This window comes from Hydra viridissima, unplaced genomic scaffold, assembly GCF_058129835.1.
Source record: "Hydra viridissima isolate aposymbiotic clone 2 unplaced genomic scaffold, HvirCarnegie_v1 scaffold_2, whole genome shotgun sequence".
In the NCBI taxonomy this organism is placed as follows: domain Eukaryota; kingdom Metazoa; phylum Cnidaria; class Hydrozoa; order Anthoathecata; family Hydridae; genus Hydra; species Hydra viridissima.
This window is the reverse complement of record NW_028324301.1, coordinates 21,724,715-21,747,415: the sequence shown is the minus strand read 5'-3', so window position 1 is coordinate 21,747,415 and position 22,701 is coordinate 21,724,715. Positions and strand designations below refer to the sequence as shown.

At 29.2% G+C, this 22,701-nt stretch overlaps 6 protein-coding genes and 1 long non-coding RNA gene across 8 annotated transcripts in view; 4 read left to right on the top strand and 3 right to left on the bottom strand.

Annotated features, from left to right (window-relative positions):
• Positions 1 to 22,701, top strand: part of LOC149892434 (uncharacterized) — a 335,617-nt gene that overhangs the window by 36,914 nt on the left and 276,002 nt on the right. The window lies entirely within an intron of this gene.
• The window catches only part of LOC145190968 (mitochondrial carnitine/acylcarnitine carrier protein-like), a 176,862-nt gene that overhangs the window by 36,908 nt on the left and 117,253 nt on the right, over positions 1 to 22,701 (top strand). The window lies entirely within an intron of this gene.
• Positions 2,016 to 6,306, bottom strand: LOC145194451 (small ribosomal subunit protein uS2m-like). Its single transcript, XM_090080565.1, has 4 exons — positions 5,214 to 6,306; positions 3,069 to 3,149; positions 2,747 to 2,940; positions 2,016 to 2,658 (listed from the first exon to the last, which is right to left on the bottom strand). Exons 1-4 carry the CDS (start codon positions 5,251 to 5,253, stop codon positions 2,236 to 2,238), a joined length of 738 nt encoding a protein of 245 aa, XP_089936691.1. The 5' UTR covers positions 5,254 to 6,306; the 3' UTR covers positions 2,016 to 2,235.
• On the bottom strand, positions 8,393 to 9,217 carry LOC149892445 (uncharacterized). The gene is made up of 3 exons (XR_016449607.1): positions 9,100 to 9,217; positions 8,568 to 8,618; positions 8,393 to 8,478 (listed from the first exon to the last, which is right to left on the bottom strand). It is a non-coding gene; the product is annotated as an uncharacterized LOC149892445 (long non-coding RNA).
• LOC145195959 (uncharacterized) lies at positions 10,029 to 13,087 on the top strand. The gene is made up of 9 exons (XM_090077383.1): positions 10,029 to 10,167; positions 10,477 to 10,572; positions 10,659 to 10,742; positions 11,011 to 11,076; positions 11,251 to 11,295; positions 11,648 to 12,089; positions 12,349 to 12,392; positions 12,503 to 12,558; positions 12,872 to 13,087. Exons 2-9 carry the CDS (start codon positions 10,477 to 10,479, stop codon positions 12,951 to 12,953), a joined length of 915 nt encoding a protein of 304 aa, XP_089933509.1. The 5' UTR covers positions 10,029 to 10,167; the 3' UTR covers positions 12,954 to 13,087.
• Positions 14,574 to 18,281, bottom strand: LOC145184332 (nucleoporin p58/p45-like). Its single transcript, XM_090077381.1, has 10 exons — positions 17,946 to 18,281; positions 17,569 to 17,707; positions 17,172 to 17,243; positions 16,813 to 16,912; positions 16,664 to 16,738; positions 15,980 to 16,178; positions 15,748 to 15,830; positions 15,381 to 15,474; positions 15,152 to 15,238; positions 14,574 to 15,048 (listed from the first exon to the last, which is right to left on the bottom strand). The coding sequence occupies exons 1-10, from the start codon at positions 18,193 to 18,195 to the stop codon at positions 14,786 to 14,788; spliced, it is 1,362 nt and encodes a 453-aa protein (XP_089933507.1). The 5' UTR covers positions 18,196 to 18,281; the 3' UTR covers positions 14,574 to 14,785.
• LOC145187902 (uncharacterized) lies at positions 18,262 to 21,369 on the top strand. Of its 2 annotated transcripts, XM_090077385.1 has the most exons (4): positions 18,312 to 18,746; positions 18,992 to 19,318; positions 19,716 to 19,942; positions 20,836 to 21,369. In XM_090077385.1, the coding sequence occupies exons 1-4, from the start codon at positions 18,564 to 18,566 to the stop codon at positions 20,996 to 20,998; spliced, it is 900 nt and encodes a 299-aa protein (XP_089933511.1). In that variant the 5' UTR covers positions 18,312 to 18,563; the 3' UTR covers positions 20,999 to 21,369. The 2 variants fall into 2 exon arrangements, with proteins under 2 accessions (XP_089933512.1, XP_089933511.1); XM_090077386.1 differs by lacking the exon at positions 18,992 to 19,318 and having other exon boundaries at positions 18,262 to 18,746.

The window sequence follows — 22,701 nt, the reverse complement described above, 5'->3', positions numbered from 1 at the left end:
ATCCAAGAATAGTCCACCTATATAATCTGCATTCCTTTAAAACTAATTGTTTGGTGTGGTGTAACTACGGGCATAGTTTTCGATTTTACCTCTTTAAAGATGAGGCAGAAAATATACTAACCATTACTGAGGAAGATTTTGGAAGAGGAATAATTTGGCGAAACTACTTGGTCGCCACGCTCATCTGGCTTAATTGCTCCAGTCTTCTTATTATGGGGATATTTGAAAGATAGAGTATATCATGATAATTTTCAAATCATTCAGCTGTTGAAGGCCATCATGAATAAGGCAAGAAACGTAACGACAGGTGACGATTTACGCCTTAGAAAGAGTCCGTCAGTGTAAAGAGAAAAATGTTAGTTATGTATAGGATGTAACTATCAAAACTAAATAAAATTTGTTTCATAGAAGTTTGTTTTCTGTTTGTAAAAGAATAAATGTGAATTAATAAAAAAATGAAAATGTTACTAATGAAAGCTTCAACAAAAACAATTACAACCTCAACTTTAGAATCAGAGAATGAAAATGAATAGGTATAGTCTGAAAATTCCAAAGAACAGTCCATAAATACCAGCAAGGATATAGCAAAAACTAAAGTTGTATATAGCAAAAAATTGGATATAGGAAGAATATAGCAAAACTAAAATTACAGCCAAGTTACTAACACTTCAAAGTTAGCAAAATCATTTGTCAAATATTGTTGACAATTAATTAATTGTTAAGCATCTCAATTATTTACAGAGCCACTGCAAAAAAATTATTCTTTTTTAAAGCGATAAAAACGCTCTACTTAGAAAAAAAAGTCATTTTTCAAGAAAACTTGACTCTAATAAAATCAATTTTGAAGCATTCAAATAAACGAACAAGTGATGTTCTACATATAGATGCTATCTAAATAATTCATTAAGTAGGATTTGGTGCTTAAGTTCGTATTCATGTTCGTTATGCAATTACGTAAAACTATAATTGCTAGGTGCCAAGAAATGTCACCATCATCTCACTATTGTATTATTTAGATTTGGTACCTTATAGGAGCTAGGTTCTCTGTTTTATTTAATAAAGAAGCATTCCAATTACTCAAAGATCTAAACAAAACAAATTCGTATAAGTATTCTATGAGTACGATATTTTTATGAGACAGCAATTTGTTTTAATTCTTTACTTTTGCAAATTCTTTATTTATAACTATGTAGTTAATTCTTACTCATCCCGAAGTTATATATCGAATCAACGTATTCTCAGAGTTTCGTGTTTGTTTTTTTAACGAAACAACGATGACAGAAAAGCTCTTCAACGGATTCTCGCAAGTGTTTTAATTAACCTTTGTTTGTCATATAAAAGCTTTAGATGAATTTATCACAAGATAAAAAAAAATCAACAATAACAAGAAAAAAAATCAGAAGTTTTTTGATAATTTAAACATGTTAAACTGGAGAATAAATGGCGTTTATACTTTTTGAGGTTTTTGGATTCAATTTTAGAGTCGGGCTTCGATTGTTTTCTAGTTTTTCTGTTGTTTTTGGGTTTGTTCTTTTAAAACTTTCTTTTGGACGACTAGCTTCAAAGTTGATTTTATTAGAGTCAAGTTTTCTTGAAAAATGACTTTTTTTTCTAAGTAGAGCGTTTTTATCGCTTTAAAAAAGAACAATTTTTTTGCAGTGGCTCTGTAAATAATTGAGATGCTTAACAATTAATTAATTGTCAACAATATTTGACAAATGGTTTTGCTAACTTTATTGCAGAAATTGATTTAAAAGAAACTTACTGTTTAATCATCTTTTAAACAGGGGCAATAACTTAAGAAATTTAAAAATATGACTGCCGTTCTTCCCCCTGCAGCCTTATTTAATTTATATAATCAAATTGTATCAAAGTGAATTTGGTGACGAAAACTATAACAAAGACCTATGGAAACTGTCAATCCCAATTTGGTGGATTGTGATATATATCAAGTTAATTTATTATTTCATTATAGATTATATCTTTTCATCTATAGCCCTACGAAGTAACAATTCTTTATTTGTAAATCTCCATTATGAACTAAATTCTTATCTCTTTGGGTATTTCTACAAAACCAGTACAGTAAAAGTCACACAAGTATTACAGAAAAATAGTTTGTGTCCAGCATCTGTAAAAGATTCAAACATCACATAAATATCATGATTTTAAAATGAACACCTTAAATTATAATTAAGCTTCCATGTTCTTTATATATAAAAAAAATTCCTAAGAAGATTATAAAAGTTCTTTGCGCTTTTCTTTAGCATTCAGGATTGCTTGCTTAAACACTTCACATAAGTGATTAACTGAGTCATATGTATCATCATTAGCTGGAACTGGGTATGTTATTAACCTTGGGTCACAATCTGTATCTACTATTCCAATAACAGGTATATTACACATAGCTGCCTCTATGATTGCTTCGCGGGTTTTTTCAAATCTTGAGTTATTGAATGCTATTACCAGATCTGGGAGATTTTCAGTACCAAGTTTTTTTGGTGAATTGTTGAATAAACCTTTCTGCCATCCATGAGTTATAAAATATTCTTCACAGTCCCTAGCTGTTTTCTGAATAAGGTAATCAAATCGTGGATTTGTTGATATGAATACTATAATACCTTGATTGAAAGCAATATGACTAAGAACATTTAGTGCACACTGTAAGGAGAAAAATATATATAAAAGTTCTTTAAATGTATAGATACAAAATTTACATAAATGACATAAAATATTACATTTTACTTACATTTAAGCATTCCACAGTTTGATTAAGATCTATAATAAGTTGTGTTGAACGTTGGCCATAAATGTAAGGTTTTGTAAGTTGATTCCAAGTCCCTTCATGATGGCCCAGATGAACACGAGAATCAAACAATTTCTTCATGCTTACAAGTTTTTTCACATCAAAGAAATCATCATGTTCCAATAAATTTTTTTGAGCTGTGAATTCAAAATACAACCAAGTAAGGAATCGACTACAATAATTTACAAAAACTATTTTTTAGTAAATAACTAAAAATGATTACAATGCAATAAAAATATAAATATATTTTAAAAAATGGCTAAACCTTCTGTGTCGGGTGAAGCCTTTTGAAATTGCTGCCCTAAGCCACAAGATGTGTGCAGCTTTTTGTTTAAAACCTGCAAGACTAATTTAGAAATATACTGTTTAGTTTGTAAAATAAATGTTAAGTAAAAAAAATGACTAACATGTAATTCACAAAGTTACTCTACATAATATTACATACATACAAACACACACACATACATACACACATACATACATACATACATACATACATACATACATACATACATACATACATACATACATACATACATACATACATACATACATACATACAGTACTGTGAATAAGTTTTAGCCCACCATAAGTTTATAATTATTTTTGACTTTATCGTAAAAATATAAAGGACTTATGAAGTATAAAAAAATCAGGTTTATAGACACATATTATAAACAAAAATATTTAGAAATAATTTGATAAAATGTGATACAAAAAGAAAGAACAATTTATACTTTGTATGTCCGCCTTTTGCGTTGATCAAATCTCCTGGGAATTGATTCATATAAATTTGTAATGAAATTTTCTGGAATATTGTCCCACTCTCTTTTTAATATTCGAAAACATTCTTCAACATTTTTGGGGTTATATTCAGCCTTTTTTTTTATCCAAATAATCCCAAACATGTTCAATAATGTTCAAATCTGGACTTTGAGGAGGCCAGTTCATTACTTCAAGAACTCCCTCCTCACACATGTCCTGTAAATATTTTTTGGCCATTTGGGAACAATGTTTGGGATCATTGTCTTGCTGTAGAATGAAATTATTAACAATTAGTCTCATTCTAGATGGTATTGCATGATGTCTTAAAATTTCTTTATACTGTTCTCCTGTCAGTTTGCCATCAATTCTGATTAAATCACCTACTCCAGATGATGAAATACAACCCCAAACTAAAACAGAACCTCCCCCATGCTTGATTGTTGGATGTAGACAATCAGGGCACAAAGCCTCTCCTACCCTTCTTCTTACATACTGTCATCTTCTACTACCGAATAATTCAAATTTTGATTCATCTGTGTATAGTACACGGTTTAACATTCCTTGTGTCCAATTATTATGCTGTTTTGCATATTTAAGTCTTTTTTCTTTATTGCCACAACATAGTAAAGGCTTTTGAAATGCAACACACCCTCTTAACCCAGCTTTTAGCAAATGTCGTCGAATGCAAGATGAGGAAACATTTGCCCCAGTCGCAGCCTGAATGTCTTGGGCTAGTTCACTGGAGGTTTTTTTCTGATTTCGCAGAGACACATTTTAAAAATACTTTATGTCATGTTTTATAAGCTTTGGAGGTCTTCCTCTTCAAATTTTATCCTCGAGAGATCTCGTGTTTTAAAATTTTTTTATAATTTCTCTAATGGCTGTCCTTGAATATTTTGTTTTTTGATCAATTTGTCGTTGAGAATAACCTACTTCATGAAGCAAGATAATTTTTTTACGTTTGAGTTGTGGAATTTTACCCACTTTATTACTTAAATAACAATAAAAAATAATATTGTAAACTGCTATCATCTAATATGAAGCCTTCACAGCAATAAATAAACAAAAATGCAAGAGCAAACTAAAAACAAACGAGCTGATACAAATTGGGTTTAGATCAGCATACAATAAAAATAAACACGTTAGATATCTAAATACAAAAATCAATGTAAAGTTTTGATAAACATTGCTTTTGTTTGTTAAAATAATGTTTAGTATTGTTTGAAGTTAGACATTATTTTATTTTACATAAAAAAATAATGGGAAGCTATTATTCAAAATCTGTTAAAAAAACACGAGTTTTAATAAGTGGGCTAAAACTTATTCACAGTACTGTACATACATACATACATACATACATACATACATACATACATACATACATACATACATACATACATACATACATACATACATACATACATATACACATTTATATATATATATATATATATATATATATATATATATATATATATATATATATATATATATATATATATATATATATATATATATATACATATACACACACACACACACACACACACACACACACACACACACACACACACACACACACACACACACACACACACACATATATATATATAAACATACTTTGACAACAATATGTTAGGGTTACCTTGCCGTGAAAATAGTTTTAATGAAGATTGATAATTCATTTATTTTCTTTTAGCAAGATCTAAAAAATAAATTAAAAAAGTAGTATTACGGTGTTTATTTAATATAATTAATTTGGATTAGATAATTTTAGCATGTTTCCTTTATAAGAGTGTATCTTATTTATTGTCGATGTATGGATTTGCTATGCAGTGATATAGAATCCTTCCATACATCTATGGAATTAAAAATAATACTCCAAACCAACATTTATAAATAAGTTCCGTTCTTCTAATGTTTATAAAATTCAGTTAAGAGGCCTGCGTTTGGAAAAAAATTCCGAATACCGTCGGTATTTCGGAAAAAGGTTTCACCAAGTCAGAAATCATTTCTACTCGAATATTTTGACACGGTATTATGTTAACTTGACACAAGATTTATCGTTTTCTTTTCAGTTTTTGAACTTTATAACAGAATTTTTTAAGTTCTATTTGAATTCTTAGTCAAAAATGTTTTTACTTTCAAACTTTCTAATTTGAAAATTTATGGAACCTTTAAGCTTCTTCATGAAAGTTCATAATCATGAGATTACCGAGGTCATAATCATGAGATTACGGAGGCCTTAAAGGCAGCCTTATCAGCTATTTAGAGTCTGACTCAAACTCCAGCAACTCCTAATCCTAGCAAGACACCGGTCAAAAGTAGAGGTGATGACTAAAAGATCAAAGTTTATAAGCTGTTGGAGCATTTCAAGCGCCTACCTCAAGCTTAAAGAGAAAGTTACGTCGAGTTCATGTCTCCACTATCCCAAGATCATCCATTCACTCAAGTCAACTACCTCAGTTATGTAAAAGCCATCTAAATTATTTTCAATTATTAAAAATTGTAGCAAGTTATTAAAGGTCTAGTGCACTTATTAAGTATTAAATTAAGTCAAATTTATTGCAGCTATCAAAATTAAAATGCCATCATTTAAGGGTAATTACTAGGGACCAAACAAACTCACGGCAAAAAAAAGAAGAAGAAGAAGAGAACCACAAAAGTACATCAACAAAACTCCACTATCTTGTTAAGACTTCTTAGGTTAAGGAGGTTCTGGAGTTTTTTTGTAAATTGGTAAGCTACCAAAACAAATTCACACTTGAATGCTTGTGCTACAAAAACTAATTCACACATGATTGATGCACATGTTGATCAGCTGAGATAATAACATTATTTGATACATTTTAACATTTTTGCCAATCATTTTAAGTTATTATCAATTGTTTCAAGCTATTAATAACTATTTAAAATCATTTGCAACCATTACTAGCTTTTTAAATATCTTAAATTTTTTTTCAGTCACGTTCAAATTACCTCAAACTCTGATCGCTACTAGATGGAACACTCAATCTATTATAATTGAAAATGTGTTAAAAGTAGAACCCCCACTTTTAGAAGAGCAAGCAACTTACATGGAAAACAAGAAAATTTTCCAAATTCTTTGTGGCTTTTTGTGAATTAGAATGGTACAAGTTTATTGCTGCTCTAGCTCAAAAAATCAATAGACTTTCTGCCAAGTTGCCACAATATGGCTCTAATAATGAGACCTTCAGCCTAGCTAATCTGTTGCTATGTCCGCCAAACTCGAACTGACCCTAACAATGTGCAAATGATTTTGCATCTTCAATCTAAGATGCATCTAGTCAAGTTTACCAAAAAAGACTGTTAATTAAAAAGCTGAACGAGCTAAAGCAAATGATTAAAACCAGTTAAAAAATGCATCAAGTAAAACGTTCTTTGTGTATGTTTAACTTTTGAACTCTAATAAAGTATAAAGCAACTTGTTTTTGTTCAAACACGTTTTATGTTCAATCAAAGTTTCGAAAATTGCGAGATGATTCTGATATTGTAAATTAAATTCCGAACATTATTCTAAAATCTAATCGGAATTCCGACACTTCCCGTAAATTCTGTCAAAAACTAAAAATTCAAAGTTCTGTGAGGAAATTTTTCTGAATCCGAACTTTGGTTGCATTTAATTGAAGTATTATTAATTCAATTCCGACATGTCAAATTATTCCGGAATTTGCTATCAAACGCGATCAAAATCGGCCGGAATATGGAACCCCTGATTCAGTATGTAACAGTCAGTATTGGAATCAGTTTTTTTCAATCATTATTTTTCAGATATTGAATTTTGCATTCATTTCAATTCTCTAAAGGTAACACACGACTAGCTATACACAACATAAATTAAGTTTTTGGGCATTGCCTGGAGTCACCCTTAAAAATAGCCTAATTTTCAGTATCCCTGTTGTTGATTTGGGAAGAGCAGAGAGTTTCAGCTGAAGGTTTAATGTTTTCTGCAATTTTTACGTCATTTCGTTGTTGTTTTAAAACTTGAAAACAAAATGAGTTCGGAAAAGCATCAAATAGCAGTTCATCTACAGAGAATCAAAACAGGGGAAAAGGGCGTCCAGAAAAATGTTCAGTAAAATTACGTTATAAGGCTGATATTTATAGAACGAAGTTTTCTATATTGAAAAAATAACGTTGAATTGCAATTTCCTTTGATTTGAATAAAGGTTGCAAGTCAGTTCCACTATCGCCTATAGTTATAAGTATGCAAACCTTGTTTTGCAACTAAAAATAAATTATCAGCTTGGCATATGTTTCTGCTAAATCTAAACTTCGTTTTCTGTAATAGTTACACTGTTTTTTATCATACTTTTTATAAATTGTATTATTAGAAAATATAATGCTTTATAAATTAGATTTGTTTCATTTGAAGGTGCAAGTTTAAAACGTCATTCCAAAATTTGTGAAGAAAATTAAAAAAATTATATTTGATTAATTCCGAAGTTTTGACATAAAGAATGAGTAGGACAGTTATTTAAGCTTTATTAGCGCAACCAAAGGTTAAACAGCGAAGGAGGTTACTTGATATTGATTATCTATTCAACCTCTCAAAACTGCAGCTGTATTTATAATCATTCCTTCTTCTGGGAAGTTAATGGTCTGTAAAGCAGCTTTTATAAATTTGCATGGATTTTGATGCAAAATTTTAAATGATGCTATTAAGTGTATGGCTATAGCTTAAAAGATTATACACATGAAACAAGCAAAAATGTTTACTATCAAATATGATAAAAATTTTAATGAAACTTAAACTGAGGAGACGATTGGAGTGAATACCATGGATAAAATGTATAACTTACAGCCTCTGCTGATTCCCATTCAGGAAGAATTTTACTTACACCAACTCAGTGTAAATGTCTTTTGCAAAAGTAATCTTCTTTCTTTGTCTACCACGGAAGAAAGGAAACAAAAAAAGATAAATAAAATATGCTCATTTATTTAGAACAACCTCAAGAAAAATCTTCCGTTAAAGTACCTCAGTTAGATGATGTCAGCCTTGGTGATGATGTCATGATGTTGGTATTGACTAAAAAGTATAAGAGAAACCACTAATACTTTTGAGATCATTTTTTGTCTTGGTACATTCATTTTTGCTTTGCTACATTCATTTTTGCTTTGCTACATTCATTTTTGCTTTGGTACATTCATTTTTGCTTTGCTACATTCATTTTTTGCCTTGCTACTTTCATTTTTATCTTGGTACATGGCATTTGGGGTTTTTAAAAGAAAAGAAAAAAAAAAGCACCGTTGAATAAAATGCTGAACAAATAAAAGTTCCTAAAAATGTTTTGGGTGTTTTTACAGTTGAAACTAATGACGTTAAAACTAAAAGAACTGGTGACCCCAACAGTTTTAAAAAAAGAAAAACTCTGAAGAAACTTTCAGTTTTCTTAAATGATATAAAGAGTCCGGATTTGTTAAGACAAAATACTTTATTGGCGATAACAAATAAAAAACAATAATGCAAATCCTGCTCCCAAATCCTGCTCACCAATTCATTGGCTTACCCTAAAAGGCTTCTTGCAATAAGCAACGAAAAACAGATAAAAGACATCCAAAAATTGAGACTTTTTTCCGGAGGAATAGAAGTATTTTTATAATAGTACTGTTAACAACTCTATTGAGATATAAAATTTCTCAGAAGTAGAAGACGTAAACTAGTGTTAATAATAATACAGCTTTTTTATTGACATTATATTCATCTTTTTCTAGAAAATAAAAAGAGAACCTTTGTTTGATTGTAAATAGTTGTCTTACACTTTCATTTTTATAGATATGTGATTTAGTTACTTTAAAAACCCCATAGGTTTCATTATGTGTATGTAAGTGTTTAGTGAGGGAAAAGCTAAACGTACGTGCTTACACATTAAAAAAAAGCTAAACGCACGTGCTTACACATTAAAAAAAGCTCTTGATACTCCTTAATTACTCATTAAGTTCAAAATGGTAAAACAAATTTTAGTTTAAGTCCTGATAAAAATAATCAAAACATAACAACTTTATTTGTTGTCCTGGGATATTTTTGTCTTGTGATGTAGATCCTGCAAAAATATTTTAAATTTGCTTGAATTTATCAAACATTTTTTTGACATTATAATTATATTGACTATTTTTGTTTAAATTTTCGACAAAAAAACTCTCATGAAGTACCCCTTCGAAAGCCCTAAAATTATAAGTCCTTCCTTTTCTAATAAGAATAAAAGTAAATATAAAAATAAGTAATAAATAAAAAAAAAAAACTCTTAAAAAAAGTTTTAAAAAAATATTATTATTTTAAAAGCAATGTCCCTCCTCTTTTGGGGCGAGGAGAAAACAAACTATCAATATAAAAAAGAATCTAAATTGGTTCTTTATATTTATTTAAATCAAATAAAATTTGAAAAGCAGATTGAAGAGAATAACATTAGTTAAAGTAGGTACTTAGTCGTTTGTTATCGTTTATTTTCGCTTCTTTATGCATCAATAAACAGATGCATAACTGCTTACTCATTTTTTGCATAGTTTAAAATGGCGAATCTAAAAAGCAATTAGGCGTAAACCTCTCGAAAGCTGTCTCTTTTTCAAAATTATCTCAGGTATCATTTTGCATTCTTATTTATCAAATTACCTTACTCAGAACTTTTTTTACAAAAAATAATGTATTATATTATGTGCTATAGCTTTAGAGGCCTCGATACAATAATAAGCAACAACTAATGAAATATTAACATGTTAAAATACACAATACGGCTATTATATGCAAGAGCATCTTGTTTGGTCTAAAAATAGTTGTTATTATTTTCTTTGTAGACTCACGATTATTGTAGCTTTAATTGTACTAGGCAGTTAACAAAACACATTTTTGTTCATTTTTTTTTATCTACATTTTCTGCAATACTTTATAGATGTGCTGGAGTAAATGGGTAATTGTTGTCCTGCTCCTCGTTCAGCTCCATGAAGCTAAACATCATCACAAGTACTCAAAGAGCGCCAATCAAAAGGTTTTCTACATTTTAAACAATATCATGTGTTTATATGTAAAGAAACTCATTCAAATATTTATTCAAAACTCGCTTCTATTTTTTAGACAGAGAAAGTAAAAAAGGCGAAGATTGAATCACCGAGGAAATCAGAAAAAAAATTCAACATTGAAGCTTCGCCTCAAAGTATTGTAAGTTCAAAGTTCTAATTTATTATTAAAACTCCTCCGCTCTATCAATATGAAAATAATTTTTGATTAAAAAAAGGTAACAATATAATAATAATTTTATTCAAAAAATTAATATATAATTTTTTATAAAATATTATAACATATATAATATATAAATTATAAAATTGATATATAATTTTTTTGAAAAAAATGACAGAAAAAATTGACGCTGGAAATTTATGACCTAATTTATTGCAATTTTTGCTACAAAGTTTATGAATAATTTTAGCTCGGAGATGCTATGCAAATCAAAATGAAGGGTGCAGATGGAATGGACGGTCCTGACGGAAGCGATGTAAGTACTTTTACCTGCTTGCTATAAGTACGGTAAGAAATAATGTTAAACCTTCACGACAGTAAGTAATATTTAAATATTAAGTACAAAAAAGCAACTTTTTTTCCTTTCATCATTAAAAAATCAATATTAAAATATTTGTAAAATTAATTAACCATACGTTTTCCTTTTAAGGGCTCACCTGGTCCACCTGGTCCACCTGGAATGCCTGGTCCTGAGGTATTTTTTTAAGGAACAGATGTAAAGTTATTTTTTAGCGTTTAAAAAAAAGCATTTGAAGTAAACTAAAAGAAAGAATTTATAAATTGATTTTAACAAGATATACAAAAGACAAAACTTAGCAATAAATAACCTTCTCTCTTTTATTTGAGGTAACTGGACAACTAAACATATACTTATCTAAAATTTTCATTTAACAAACTAGATAATTTTCTTAGTAAATAAACCCCCATAACATGGACACTTGCTTCATGAGTACAACATACACTCAAATTGATAAAAATTTGGTTTAGTGAGTATTTACTATAACTTTAAAATAAAAATTTAACCACATGTTTAGCTTCTTTCCTAGGGACCTAAAGGTGAGCCTGGGATATGTCAACCCAGTGAATGCGATTATCTCAATATTATGCCGATGGTTGCTCGAGTTACAACACTGGAAAGATACGCAACCGAAGGTGGCAGCGGTATGAATGGTGGTACTGAAATCTTTGATGCTGGTGGAGGAGGTCAAGGGCAGGCCGAATATACAGGTCTTGGAGGTGGCGCTGGATTTGGTGGTGGTGGTGGTGTTGGTAATCCAGGAGGTGGTGGTGGTGGAGGAGGAGGTGGAGGAGGTGCAGATAAAACCACCAGCTCAGAGGGTACTTATACACCTAAGAGCATCTCATCACCAGTTAACTCGCCTGTTCAACCATCTAATAATATAGCTGGTGGAAGTGGAGGTGGAGGTGGAATGGGTGTTAATGGTGGTGGTGGTGGATCTGGAGGAGGAGGGGGTGTTTCTGGAACAAGTAAGATACATGTTTTAATTATAAATTGTTATCTAAATAAAACAGGTTTTTTTTTCCTTTTTTTTAACAAGAGATCAGCAATATATTTTCGAAAGAATCTTAAAAAAGATTGTCATAATTTAATGAAGACCGCGATATACAACGAGATATACAACGGTAAACAACGAGAATTTATGACAAGAAAGTCTTTCCTACGTTACGTATTACAAAAAGAACAAAAATACTTGAATAACATCAATAATTCATTTTTTTTTTTTAGAGAAGGAAATAAACTCCAATAAACCCACAAAGCCAACTGGAGAGGTCAAATTTTTCAGAAATTTTAACTTTTTTTTTTTTTTCTTTCAAAAAAACTTTTTTTCATGAAAATACAGTAAAAACATAAATTTAGTTAATAAAAATTGGAATTTTAGGAAATAGTAACATCCGAGTCAAAAGGAAGCGAGGCAAACAGTATCAAACGTGATTAGTAAGTTCATAGTCTTTTATAACTTTAGGTGTAACTACTTCTCCATTATTTTTTCTGCATTATATACATTCTTTTTCTATTTTGCAAACTATTTATGGCATAACTATTTATGCACCTTAAACAAGAAAGCTTAAGCCTTAAATCTTAGTATATTTTTCTGAACCAAGCTAGCCTTAAATCTTAATATATTTTCCTTAACAAAGCTAGCCTTAAATCTTGGTATATGCACCATAAACATTGTGATAGAGGATTTTGTTTTTTCTTATTTTCTAATATGATACTTTTTTACCTTATTTTTACACAATTTATAAAGCATCCCCCTTGGAAGAGAATCAAATGCCGAATATTGGGAAAAGTACACTCTGAAAATGAAGGATGGTGTCCCGGAGGAATAACACATAAATATTTGTCACAATATATATTATTTTAATAATATAATATTTGTAAACGGCTAACATTGTAAATAACTTTGTATATTAATTCCAATAATTTACGTTACATTAATTTAAATAACAAATTAAAAAAAGAAGCATCAGTTGTGCTAAATAAGAATCATCATTTAATAGATAGAAATTCATTAATTACTCATCTTCAGGTAAAATTACGCTAGGTTTTAGGGTAACCATTCTGATTTGTTTAACTGAATTTAAAAAATCAGGAGATCTTTGAAGTTGTATATTCTTAATTTTCATGTATATTCCTTTATTAATTATACAAGTCCCGTAAAACTTCTAAACATAACAATTAAGAAAGTGACTATGAAGTTGACCATGTCTGAAAAGTGGAGTTTTGCAAGAAAACTCAACTTACAAGGTGAAAACTTGAACGTGAAGAACACTTCAACGAGCTGTCAAGAAAAAAAACAAACAAACATTAAAAACAAATGTTAAAATTATGGAGAATAACAAAAAAAATTACAAATGAAATACGAATGCGCCATTATTAAAAAACTTCACACCGACTTCCAACCATTACTACTATCTTCAGAAGCGACAACCCATTATTCCCAGGAACGAATACAAAGTATATCAACTTATATTCGTTCCTGGGTTTTCTTAATGGAAAGATTAGCCGGGTATAAAGAATAAATGAGCAAATAAAGAGAAAAAATGTAGTAACATAAAAAATTGCACACTGTTTAATAATTTTTGTTTTGACTAAAAAATTGAGCTGCTACTCAAATATATTTTTGACTAGTTCTTTAAATAATTCTACTAACCTTCAATAACCTTTAATTGGTTAATGCATTACAATAGATAAACATGGCCATAAAAACAACCAAAACGATTTCTCTTATACACGTGCTTAATTTGTTAGTGGAAAATTCACTACGCTGCGGCACGAAGCATATTAGAAGTGTTTCTAAAGCAGATCTTCTGATGAAGAAAATTAATTAATCTCGTCTTTTATTTATCCAATATACCACAGAAATTTATACCGCTATACTAAAAATGCTTAATTGCTATTTCGCTGTACTGCTATTTAGCTTTTGTTGTTGCGTGGGCTTTTGTTTAAATGTTAAACCATCAATAAAACGGAAATGAAATCATTTTACCAACTGTAAAACCAAGGGGCGAAGTAAATAGATCGTTTTTTTCTTTTACAGTTCTGATAACTTTTTGTAATATGCTCAAGGCTTGATAGTGATTGGTGTCTGCAAATTGTTTCTTCGAGTCTTTTTTCAACATTACCAAATACATATCAAAACAATAAAGGGGATCAATCTTCTATTAAAAAAAAGGGTTTGAATACAGGTTTCACGAGAAATAGCCTATTTTTTCCCGTTTTTATGAACCGGGAAGTGACCAAAAAAGCCGACAAATCCGTGAGAGTAACAAAGATTATGAGTCTGGTAAAACACTATAGTCGTCTTGATAGATGATAAAAATAAAAAAGCGATGCAAGGAAAAATCTTGTTAAAGCTAAATGATTGTAAATGAAATGTTGTGCGTTAACGATACCTAATCGGTGCATACAACAAGACTTGTAAAGCATCAATAAAAAAAAAAAGGAGACCCGTTTAAAAATTTTATTATGAATTTATTTTTTTTCCAAATTCAGGCTGAATGGAAAGTATTAAAATTTATATTGTTCATAATTCGTTGTGTTTTTAGAATGATGCACAATTACGCTTGGTAGAACGTAAGTTATTGGGCTTACGTAAATAGAGTCCCTTGACAATGATATCGTCAAGTTTTTCTCGGTTTACGAAACAGAAGTTTAACGGTTAATATAATTTCCCTCTTTTTCCGTTCGGTGGATTTCGTAGCTTAAAAGCGGAAGGAGTGGAAGGCATATTAAGCGCATTACTGACAGCTAACGTAGGTTGGCCTATAAGCGAATTGTTTCCAAAAGACGATCCGAATTCATTGGAAACTCCAAATGCATTTGACTTGGCTGTTCCATCAAAAGACAAACTGCGGGTTAATCCAATTCCATTAGGCTTTGAGGAAGATGAAGTGCTTCGCAAATTATAACCGAGATTTTGAGCTAGAAAAAAAAGCATCTCAAATCAGAAGGATTTCTTTTTCAACTTCTGGTCATAGATTTCTAAAATCTGAACAAAACAGAGCATATAGACGTTAAGACTCACGCTTATTGTCGTTTTTAAATGCTGTGGAAATAATTCCAGCTCCTTGGACAGCAGGGAATGGCGATGGTCCATTAAAATCTGGGTTTTCTAAAATTATAAGCCTTAATTTAGGATTTATCGGACATAAAATATGAAACGCTTGAACTCTAAATGTCTATCAAATTTGATAATGCATCAAACTTTAAGCCACAAACTTTATTGAAAAAAAAAAAAAATCTAAAGAAGTTACCTCGCACGTCAGGTTTTTTTTTTCTTGAAGTGAAAGGGTCCTTATAATCATTAAATGTTGTTCGGAGAAACTGTAAGTATTTCTGCTTGACTGTCTATGAAATATAATTTAAGAATTATCAAGTGAAAAATATCTTGCATTAAAGAAGCATTGAGTAGGCTGCCTAAAATACCATTTATTCTTTTAACTTACTTTTTTCGATATTAAACAAAATAATTTTGCTCAATAAGTATAAATTAGGTGTAATCAAAAACAAAGTAACAATCAGCAGAATTTTCTCAGTAGCTATTATTCAAACAAACAATTTCTTGGGATATGGGGTAGATTTTGATAAAATTAAAAAAATACTACTTTAAAACTAACTCACTTTGACAGCTTCATGAACAGTCTGAAGTTCAGCAGCAAGTCCAAGAAATGACTCACTCAGCCTTTTTAATACAACCTTCAAATCTAAAAGTTGAAAAAAAATCATAAAATTTTTTTAAATAGAAAAACTTAAAATTTTTAAATAAAAATCCTTAAAAGTTTATTATTTAACGTTGAATTTGGTTGAATTTTTTTTTTATTGATTTTTTTTTTTTTGGTTGAATGTGCTTTACCTTGAGGAGTAAATTGAGTTGAAGGTGAGGAAGATGACAAAAAGACTTCTAGCTCTTCTATTTCTTGACGAAATTTGTTGATTCTTGCTTGAAAAGAGTAGACAAGTGATTGGAAGTACTGCATGGGAGCATTGAAATCATGTAGACTGGATTGAGGTAGATCGCGTATAAGACGAGCTGTCTCTGAATTTTTTAATTCCTATAAAATCATTTTTTTTTAAACTTGATTTTTATTAAAATTTTATAAGTTAAAATAATTAAAATCATTATTTAATTATTAAATATATATGTAAATATTTAAGAGTTAAATATAAAAATTTTTAAGTTATAGAAATAAATCACTAAGAAGAAATTCATCCAATAAATTTAAATTTTGATTTTATGCTGTAAAAGTTTAGAAAAGTTAATTTAATAACCCATAATAACACCTACAGCATGTGACCATAAAACTGTAACCGAAATATTTCAGATTTTTAGGTCACATGCTATAGCTGGAAAGGGATTAAACGCTCAACTTGGAATTTGAACTCCATGTTTGCTAGTATAAAAAATTACAAAATAATATTTATGCAACTTTTTCACTATGAAAACAATGAAAACTATGAGGCTGATGAGAAGCTGGTCCATTATGTAATACAATACAGTTGTTTTTAAATAAATTTAAAAGAATATATATTAATAAACCTGGCCAACTTGATTCTTAAGATGTTCAGCAGCTAACTTGTCCCTTTGCAAGCTGTTTGATATTAATGCTATTGCCTGAATAAAAAAAGCCATTAAGATAGGAAAAAAAATTTCAAAAAGATAACAAAAAAAACAAGTAAAATTTTTACCTGATTCATGGAATTTAACTGCTCTTGAATTTTGTTAACTGACTGTGAAGATATTCTTGATATTTCATCCCTCAGTTCTCTTTGTGTTTTAAGATATGTCCTGAAAAAATGTTTGTTTATTAAAGCCTAAAGAGTTTGTTTGAAAAAAAATGTAAAGATGAAACAGTAGTGCTAAGCATTAGTTTTGTTGCTAATGGTTAAGATAATAATTTTGCACATTCTTTTTGTGAATCAGCATCAGCAATATCTGAGTTTTAACATAGAAATCTCAAAGAACTTGGATTCAGATAAACCTAAAAAATAGTTTTATCTGGTTAAGTTTTCTGTCAACTAAAAAATAGGCAACTTCAATAACTTACTCTGTTTCATTAATATAGTTAACAAGTTCAATTGGAACCTTTTCTTCTTTTGGATTCTCAAGTGGTTTTGACCTAAACAAAGGGCTATCTTTTATACTTGGTATGTTCTTTAGCCAGAAAACAAAGATTAAGGCTTAATTACTTTGTTCAAGCTTAAAACTTCTTAATATGAATTTGATTTTAAAGACATAAAAATAGAAATAACAATTATCAGAAATATGGCTGACAGTCAACAAATAGAACAGCTCTAAAATTTGAGATCAAATACTGAGCATTAAAAGTTCCTCAGTTCAGTATAGATTTTCTTTTCTAAGGTATAACATGTTTTTTACTCAACTTTACTATCAGAATTTAACCTTTGAGATATATAACTTTTTATTATTAAGAAAGAAATTACAATGACAATGAATCATTTGATAAAAGAGAAGGTGCATTTGTTGTTACACCAAGCTGGAAAGGCAGAGCAGTAATAGATGTGCTTTTTGTATCAAACAAGCCAAATCCTGTTGTAGAAGGCTTACTCCCAAACAAGGTCCCTATGAAAATAAAAAAATGTTAAAGACGGGCTTTACTATTCAATTAAAAATAGCACAAAGAAAGAAATGTAATTTTTTTTTAACAAAATTAATACCTTTCATTAAGTTTACCTTTGTATATGAAGAAAAATTAATTAAATTAGCTTCCTATAAAATTAGCATAATTACTGTAAAGACAATTGCATTTAACAAAACTTTTTTTACATAAATAATCAAAAAAATAATTAATCTCGGACACCTGTATTGGTGTTTGACAGTGAAGTTGATGTCAGACCACCACCAAAACCACCAAATGAAAATCCAGAGCTTGTGGTTGTTGTTGTCGCTCCAAACGATAAACTTGTTGACGCCGAAGTATTGTTAATTGATCCAAAACCAGTAAACGCAGGAGTAGTACCAAATGAAAACGTTGAAGTTGTAGTTTTAGGCCCAAAGAGATTACTGTTGTTATTTGTTGTCCCAAATGAAAATCCACTATTCGCCGCCATTGCTATTTTCTTTCACTTTCATTTATATGTAAGAAATATATCAAGTTCATTGAATTGTCCGTTTACGGCACAAATGTCAAAAATAAAAAATGTAAAATATTTTTGGCGAGAATATCAAACCGAGCAATCATTTAAATTTATTGTTACATAACTCAGAGTATATACATCATATATTTCTTAAATTGTATAACCTTTGACATAATTGTGGATTCTAGATATGTTAACAAGCTCTAGCTGCAAACTATATACTTCTGGCAAATAATTATCTTTGGAACAGATATATATACATACTGATATACAAAATAAAGATACAGATATACAAAATATAGCTGACTTTATTCAAGAATTAAGTTATTGATCGGCTTATCATGGCTCCTGTTGTAGTTTTTAAATTCGATGAGTACAATGTGTTAATTTCAGCTCTTGTAACTATTGGTATGCAGTTTACATTCTTTGTTGTGGCTGCAACATGCAAGTTTGACAAAGTAACAGATTTTGCAGGAGGCAGCAATTTTCTAGTTTTAAATTTGATGACTTTTTTAATGTCAAATGTTAGTACCCTCCTTTGTTAAAATATCTGCATATATATATATATATATATATATATATATATATATATATATATATATATATATATAAAGTTTGTATAAAAATTCACTTTAGTTGATAAAATTTTGTAAACAATTGTTAAATTTTAGATTGCAGGGATTATACAGGGTCTAGAAGACCTTAAAAGTTATTGATTGTTGGCAAAAGTCACAAAACAAAGTTGATTATTTTTGTTTAAAATTTTTAGACCCACTACGAAAGACAAATTGCCATTTTCATATTGGTTTTACTTTGGGGTTTGCGATTAACTGGTTATTTATTTTATCGAATTTTGAAAATAGGTGAAGATAAAAGATTTGATGATAAAAGACAGGATCCTATTAGATTTGCTATATTCTGGATATTGCAAGCTCTTTGGGTGTTTACTGTTAGCTTACCTGTTATTTACATCAATGCTCATGTTTCAATTCAAAAACTTCAAACTACTGATTATGTGGGCTTTGCTATCTTTTCCTTGGGGTTAATAATTGAAACCATCTCTGACCAACAAAAGTTTAATTTTAAAGATAACCCAGTAAGATAATATTAAACTTAAATGGTTAACATTTTTTTAAACTTATAATGTATATAACTTTTTTAACACTTTTAACTGAAATTTCAAAAAACTAAGAAAAGGTACCTTTAGTCCGCAATTTTTTTTTTTTTTTGTTATTTGAAAGAATTAGTTTAAAAAATTTGATACTGATTAATTACTAGTATAAAAAATGAAAAACTTTTGATAAAAAAAAAGAAGATAAAAACAACAAAAGGATAAAAGCTGTACAAGAAAGATAGATTTTTTGAAAGAAGGCAAATTGTCCTTTTTAAAATCACCATTTTTTGGTGAATTTTTCAAACTTTTACCATAATATAAATTAAGTGTAAAAGTAAAATTTGAAAAGCTAAAAAAAAATATCTGAAATTTTTTTTAGAGTAATAAAGGTCTCTGGTGCAATGCTGGCTTGTGGTCTTGGTCACGTCATCCCAATTATTTTGGTGAAATACTTGTTTGGTGGGGATCATTTCTTATTAGTATTGCAGTTATTAGTGAAAAAAAATTGTGGACATCAATCATGAGCCCATTGTTAACCATGTTGCTTCTGCTTTTTGTCAGTGGAGTACCTTTATTGGAGAAAAATGCAGATGAGAAGTTTCATTTGTATGTTACTAATAATATTTAGTTATTTGCTACATTTATTATAGGTATAATATATCCAAAAGCATGTATCATGAATACCAGTCTATAAGTCTGGGAGTTTTTTTTAAATAAGTCAACATTCACTATATTTTTTATATATTAGGTAGCTAAACATCTAACAATTACCATAATTCTTAAATTTTTCAAAGTTCTAACTCCCATTAACACAAGTTACAATTTGGCGTAAAGATAATAATAATCGTTAAAGATAATAATCATTAATGATAATCATCATCAGTTTGAAATGTTAACAATTGTAAAAATATAAATCTAAAAAAAAAAATTTTTTTTAAAACTTTTCAAAGTTTTTAAAAGTCAAGTGAGATAATCTTGAGACTAAAAAATATGCAGTTGCATCAAGAATTTCTTTGACTCGATTAATTTTTGACAAATTGAGAATGTCTTTTTCTTTACTCTATTGATTGTCTTATTATAGGAGAGTTATTTGAATAATTGAGCATCAGTTATAAGTTTTTGATAATATTGACAGTTAGAGCAGAATATTAACTTGAATAGAAATGTTAACTTAAAATATTTCATAAAATTTTATAAATTTTAGAAAATAAAAATTTCATAAATTTTTCATAAATATTAATAGAAATATTAACTTGAATAAGAGTATATAGAAAAAAATTTTTTTAATGTATCTACATTTAAAGTGTATTTAAAATGTATTTAATTTTTAGATTTTTGCATTCTATGTAGTGGGGCAGAAAGGCCTTTTTTTAATAGCCCTCTCAACCCTAAAGTTAGATTCACAAAATCTTCATATGCATAAATTTTTTTTATATGAAACTATACCAGAGTTAATTATTTTCATTTTAATATCTCAGAACTTTTTATTCTTTATTTAGAAACACAGACTACATTTCCTATAAGCTTCAAACAAGTCCGTTAATATTATGTCCTCCTGTTATCTATAGAAAATTGAACAAGTTCATAAAGTTGGTTCTTTGTTGTGAATTTCCTTTTTACAGTAAATTAGAAAGTGAAAACTACAACCGAATCGATCCTTGAAATGTCTGATTCTTTGAATCAAAGTTTGTTGATATGGTTTCTTGGGGAGAAAAAAAAATCGCTCGTTGAGTGAGAAGAATATGTTTCTTTAAAAAGAAATCCAGAATTTAAAAATCATTTATTAGTTTATTTCTCTTTTATTTTATATTGTTACATGCTTTCTTCCGTATAAATGTTTTCTTCATCAATATTGATATATAACTAGAAAAAGGAAATTCCGAAAAGATGAGGGGCGACAAACTAATGACGGGTTTTATTGACGACTTTACAAATGCTAATCAAATAAAATGTTGTATTTTTATGATGGATTTTAATTTTCCACTCTTAAGGATTTTTTTTTGTTGTTAAATAAAAATTTGACTTAAATTTGACTTCCATTACTTAATTATCTCATTCAATTATTAGAACTCTTTTTCATTTCGATTAGAGTAATAAAACATAGAATAATGCATGACAATGTTAACAAATCAAAAAACGAAAGGCTTGTTTTTTACTATTTAAAGACTTATAATCATTTTCTAGTAATCTTAATTGATAATAAATTGGAAATTTTCCAGTGATGTCTTGTATTTTAAATACTGCCTCACAGCCATTTCTATGAAATGGATCAAGTATTTAAAATAGGAAATCACTAGGAAAATTTCTTAGATAGAAATGAAATATTGCTCTATTTCAATTTGAAACCTGATGTTGTAAACGCAATCAAGAGTTGAGTGTGTTACTTACGTTAACGTTACGTTACGTATCAAAGTGCACGTTACGTTACGTATCAAAGTGCACGTTACGTTACGTATCAAAGTGCACGCTATGGTTTTAGAGAAAAAATAACTTTCAAGCTGGATGACAGTGTTGCTGAATCTAAAACAATTATCAAGCAACCAAACTTTTATTGCACCCAAGATTTTTTTTTCATTGAAGATTCTAGTTAAACGTCAGACACCCAACCACGCATAAATACGCACAAAATTAGATAAAAAGCTGAAAAAATTAAGCTAAACATTTAAATTATTTCATCATTTATGTGACTGCATACGTGTTTGTGTGATTGCATGCGTGCTATTATGTGAATTCCCACTGAATTTTACCACCAGCCATTAAATACATTGTATATCAGCATTTCTTGTCTTTTCTTGTCAAATCATTTTTTGGTTTTAGTACCAGTTATGAGCTTCACAATACTACGCAATGTTAAAATATTTTTCGTTAGATAATGTATAATTATGACTATAAGTATAATTGCAATTTGTTTCATAGAGTAAAGCAGTGTTTTATTGGAATCAAGTATTGTGTTTCATTTGTATTGTTAGACAAAAAGTCGCTTGATAAGCCAAGATAGACGTTTAATTGATGGTGTTTAGTCGTCTGATTTGGATCTCGGGAAAATTAGACGTTCAACAACGTCACGAAAGCGTTCTTCCTACAGTACCATCAGTGTAATATATCTGACATTAAATGGTGCCTAAGAAATTCTTCAAAAACTACAACAAGAGAGATACTAATGTAGCTTTCGGATCTCAGTATTGTTGATGACACTACTTCGTTCAATCATAAGTAAACCATGCTGTATCGATTACTTATTTTAGATTATTTCTATTACATATTTAATTAATTAAGGTATTATATAAAAGATAAACAAGTATATCTCTCTTTGGAACTTATTTTTTGCCCAAGGCATCTCGGTCAATGGTCAATCTGTAGCTCTG